We start from the raw sequence: 4,531 nt of genomic DNA, 5'->3' as shown, positions 1-4,531 counted from the left end.
AGCTTTTGAACTGTGATCAGATGTTCAGATCTCCTGAGCCCCCTGACTTCCCTCTGCCTTCCCAGGCTCCCTGCTCACCAGGGAGGGAGGTTACCTACCCCCCCCCCATACCACCTACCTCCCAGATAGCCCTCGGCTAGGAGCAGTGGAGGAAGGGGCTTTAGGACTGAAATCTTACACCGAGGACCCAAGGCCCTGAGTGTGGGCCAGATGTCCCTGGACCTCCCCTCCTGAGTTGGTCCCATGGGGGCCCTGGGAATCGTGGGCTGTCCCAGAAGCAGGGCCAGTACCGGGGTCCTGAGCCCCAGGCCCACCAGGGAAGTCCTGGCTCGTGAAGGGCACAGGGCACACGAAGGGCCTCTCCTCAGGTGGACCCCAAGCCGTTCTACGAGGCCTGTGTGCACGACTCCTGCTCCTGTGACTCCGGTGGGGACTGCGAGTGCTTCTGCTCTGCGGTGGCCTCCTACGCCCAGGAGTGCACCAAGGAGGGGGCCTGCGTGTTCTGGAGGACGCCAGACCTGTGCCGTGAGTGCCTGCCCACCCTGGGCCGGGCCAGCAGTGGGGCTGGTGGTGCTACACCATGGGCTGGGGCGCTACTCCTTACCCAACTGAGTGATGGGACGTACTCGTCCACCCCCCAACTCTGTGGACCACTGGAGGACCAGGGCCGGCACGAGCAAGCCCACGTCTGCCCACCCTGGTTTTACCCTCGCCTCGGGCCCGCCCGTGCCTCCTGAGCCTTGCCTCATCGCCTCGGGCCCGCCCGTGCCTCCTGAGCCTCACCCTCCCCATGTGCTCCCATTCCCAGCCATATTCTGTGACTACTACAACCCCCCGGACGAGTGTGAGTGGCACTACGAACCTTGTGGGAACCGCAGCTTCGAGACCTGCAGAACCATCAACGGCATCCACTCCAACATCTCTGTGTCCTACCTGGAGGGTGAGCAGGCCCTGTGACCCTTGTGGGCAGGGCCCTTGTTGAGGCCTGAGTGGCTTGGCCTGTGTGGGGGTGAAGGCTGGTGTTGTCTGAGACCCCCAAGGGTGCCCAGAGAGAGCCCCGACTGGCCAGGAACCAAGGTCTGGGGTGGGCCAGGCTCACCCTGTTGCAGAATTTGCTCCCTGAGCACTGGGCTTGGACTCTGAGCTCTGGCCCTGCCCTTCTGCGGAGAGGCAGGAAAGAGGCAGGTTCATGCTCAACTTCAAAGGCCAGGAGCAAAAGTGCTGGGGGTCCAGCAGAGCAGGGCAAAGTGGCCTTTCAGAGCCAGGTCAGGGGCGCAGGGTGGCTTAGGGCATATGAAGCTGGGCAGGGCCTGGCTGCACACCGGCTGTGGCGATCCTCTGGCCCTGGGGCAGTGTGCAGGGCCCACTGGAGTGGAGAGATCCGGGTACCTGCTTCTCTGTCCCTGGCCTTCCCCGAGGAACACCCTGAGAGGAGGATCTGTGGGCAGGTGCACTGGGGGTCCTCCATGGTGTCCCAAAGCCCATGTCCTCTGTCCACCAGGCTGCTATCCCCGGTGCCCTGAGGACAGGCCCATCTATGATGAGGACTTGAAGAAGTGTGTCGCCGAGGAACAGTGTGGCTGCTATATTGAAGACAACCGCTACCCACCAGGAGCATCGGTTCCCACCGAGGACATCTGCAAATCTTGGTATCTAAGCCCACATCACAGGGCACCTGGGGGAGGTGGGTGCACTCACAGGCACATACACATAGACATGTGTACAACCATGTACATAGACACAGCCACACATGTATAACACACACATACACATCATGCATGCTACGTGCACACATGCAGAACAGACACAAGCATTGCAGGCAAGTACATGTGTACACACATCCACATGCATATCATGCACACACATACCTGCACACCATACACACATGTACACATGTAGGCATACACCATGCAAACGTGCACACCTGTATGCATATGTGGACACACGCATAGGCACACAGGAGGCAGGGCACCCAGGACCAGACCTCCTTTGCAGGCGAGAAGGGGGTCTTCCACTGTCATCCTGCCCGCTTGGTCTGGCTCTTCCCTCCCTTGCTTCAGTGCCCTCTCTGCCCAGTTAGAACTCAGTGGGTGGGCTCCTTTGGAGCTGGTGTCTGGGGCTGTGGGCCTGGACTCAGGGGTACCAGCAAGCCAGGTGTCTGTGAGCGGGGAGGTGGGGGCTCGGCGGAGGGACCTGCAGGCATGGCACTTGTTTTGCAGCGTGTGCACCAACTCCTCTCAGGTGGTCTGCCAGACAGAAGAAGGTAAGCTGCACCCTCTGGCTATCCTGGAGTTGGCTGGCCAGGGGCTGCAGGGGAGCCTGCGGGGTGCCCTGTTCCTGGACTCATCGGGGCTCTGAGCTCTGCCCCTGACCCCTGCCCTGGGTCCTGGAGCCCTTCTCAGCTCACACCTGCCTCTGATGTTCACAACCTCGTGGGGCTCACATGACATGTGTTTGATCCTTCCTGCTCCTGGGGAATGAGGGCCGTGGTAAATGGCTGTCACCCCTCTCCTCTGACCCAGCTTCTTTGTTCTGAAGGGAGTACCTTCTTTGAAGGGAGGGATCTGAGGGTGGGGTCCTTTTGGAGCAGATGTTTGCACTTAGGGCTGGAGACATCCCACTTTCCCTCACTGGAGACAGGCTGAGGTGTCCTTGCGAGTCTGTCTGTCCGGATACAGTCATGGTTGGTGTCCCCTTTCCTGTAGGGAAGATTATCAACCAGACCCAGGATGGCGTGTTCTGCTACTCGGAGTTCTGTGGCCCCAACGGAACTGTGGAGAAGCACTTCAACATCTGTGTGTCCACCACTACTCAAGCCTCGTCCACTCTGACAGCCTCCACTACGGTCACAGTCCCCACCACAGCCCCCTTCACAACCACCACCACCACCACCACCACTCCAACCTCCAGCACAGGTAAGGCCCCGGGACCCTGCTTTCTGCCCATCCCGCCCAGCACCCATGCAAACGGCTCTCGGGGCAGGGGCCTGGCCCAGTGCAGCCAGGCCCAGGGCAGCCAGGCACTGCGATCTGCAAATCAGCTGCGAAGTGAGGCGACCTTGACATTCCTCTGAACTCACTCCTCGTGAGTCGAGATGCCCGCCACATGACCAGGTCCCCATGCCCAGACCTGTGGAAGGCACCTTTCTAAAAAGGAGCAAGGAGCTATCCCTAGGGACCACAGATTGGAGGAAGTTCCTTAAATTCCTCTGTAAGTGCTCCTGCTGAGGTCACAGCTACTAAGGAACAAGTTGCTAGGAGTGATAGCCACAGGACAAAAAAGGAAGGAAGAAAGAAAGAAAGGAAAATCCCGAACTCTATAATGAGACCCTCTTTCCCCCATTGCATTGCAGTTTCACCGGTGACTCCACGTAAGTGATGCTGAGACCCTTTACAATGGTAAACCGGGCTGCTGAGCCCAGAGAATGACGAAGCGGCCTTTGACCAGCTGTGGGGAGCATTGCTGGCCCAGAACAGAGAGGAAAGCCCGGCTAGCTGCTTCCCTACTGGGGTGGGAGGTGCTTTTGTTATATATTTGGACACAAGAATTTGGACATGAGGAAGGGGCACAGGGCTACAGGCTGCTGGGGCAGCCTTCAGAGACCCATCTCCCTGGGCCTTCAGTTTTCAATTGCAAAACGACACCACATCCACCCTAAACTCTCCTTTGGTGATGACGGGGGAGGAGAGAGACCGTTGTATGTGGGAGATGATCCTGGGGGTCCCAGTGACGTCCCCAAGGTGCCTCTCCTCAGAGGTAGGTGACCAACGCTGAGCTTTGCTTCCCTAGCGCTGTGCTGCTTCTGGTCCCACTGGATCAATGAGGACCGCCCGACTACTGGCAGTGACGGCGGTGACCGAGAGACATTCAAGAGTGTCTGCCTGGCTCCGGAGGACATCGAGTGCAGGTCGGCCACGGAGCCCCACCTCAGCTGGGAGGAGCTGGGCCAGAAGGCACAGTGCGACACCACGGTTGGGTTCGTTTGCAATAACGAAGATCAGTTTGAAAATGGACTATTTGGACTCTGCTATGACTACGAGATACGTGTGAATTGCTGCCTGCCGATGGACACCTGTCCCACGTCCACCCCACCAACGACCACGCCTACCACCTCTACCACCACGCCGACCCCACCAACGACCACCACGCCGACCCCACCAACGACCACACCCACTGCTTCTATCACCACGCCGACCCCATCAACGACCACCACGCCGACCCCAACGACCACACCCACTGTCTCTACCACCACGCCCACCACACCACCGACCACCACGCCGACCCCACCAACGACCACACCCACTGCTTCTATCACCACGCCGACCCCATCAACGACCACCACGCCGACCCCAACGACCACACCCACTGTCTCTACCACCACGCCCACCACACCACCGACCACCACGCCGACCCCACCAACGACCACACCCACTGCTTCTATCACCACGCCGACCCCATCAACGACCACCACGCCGACCCCAACGACCACACCCACTGTTTCTACCACTACCCCCACCACACCACCACCCAC

General features: G+C 59.6%; 1 protein-coding gene across 1 annotated transcript in view; it reads left to right on the top strand.

Annotated features, from left to right (window-relative positions):
• MUC2 (mucin 2, oligomeric mucus/gel-forming) overlaps positions 1-4,531 on the top strand; it is a 32,014-nt gene that overhangs the window by 12,834 nt on the left and 14,649 nt on the right. The window contains exons 24-28 of the mRNA XM_027766682.1: positions 369-525; positions 1,502-1,649; positions 2,220-2,263; positions 2,706-2,915; positions 3,790-3,958. Coding sequence (XP_027622483.1) covers positions 369-525; positions 1,502-1,649; positions 2,220-2,263; positions 2,706-2,915; positions 3,790-3,958 — 728 coding nt within the window. The remainder of the gene's footprint in view (positions 1-368; positions 526-1,501; positions 1,650-2,219; positions 2,264-2,705; positions 2,916-3,789; positions 3,959-4,531) is intronic.

The sequence above is a fragment of the Tupaia chinensis genome, unplaced genomic scaffold, assembly GCF_000334495.1.
Source record: "Tupaia chinensis unplaced genomic scaffold, TupChi_1.0 Scaffold143624_1, whole genome shotgun sequence".
Classification (NCBI taxonomy): Eukaryota; Metazoa; Chordata; class Mammalia; order Scandentia; family Tupaiidae; genus Tupaia; species Tupaia belangeri.
The sequence above is the reverse complement of the archived record's forward strand: the minus strand, read 5'-3'. Positions and strand labels throughout refer to the sequence as shown.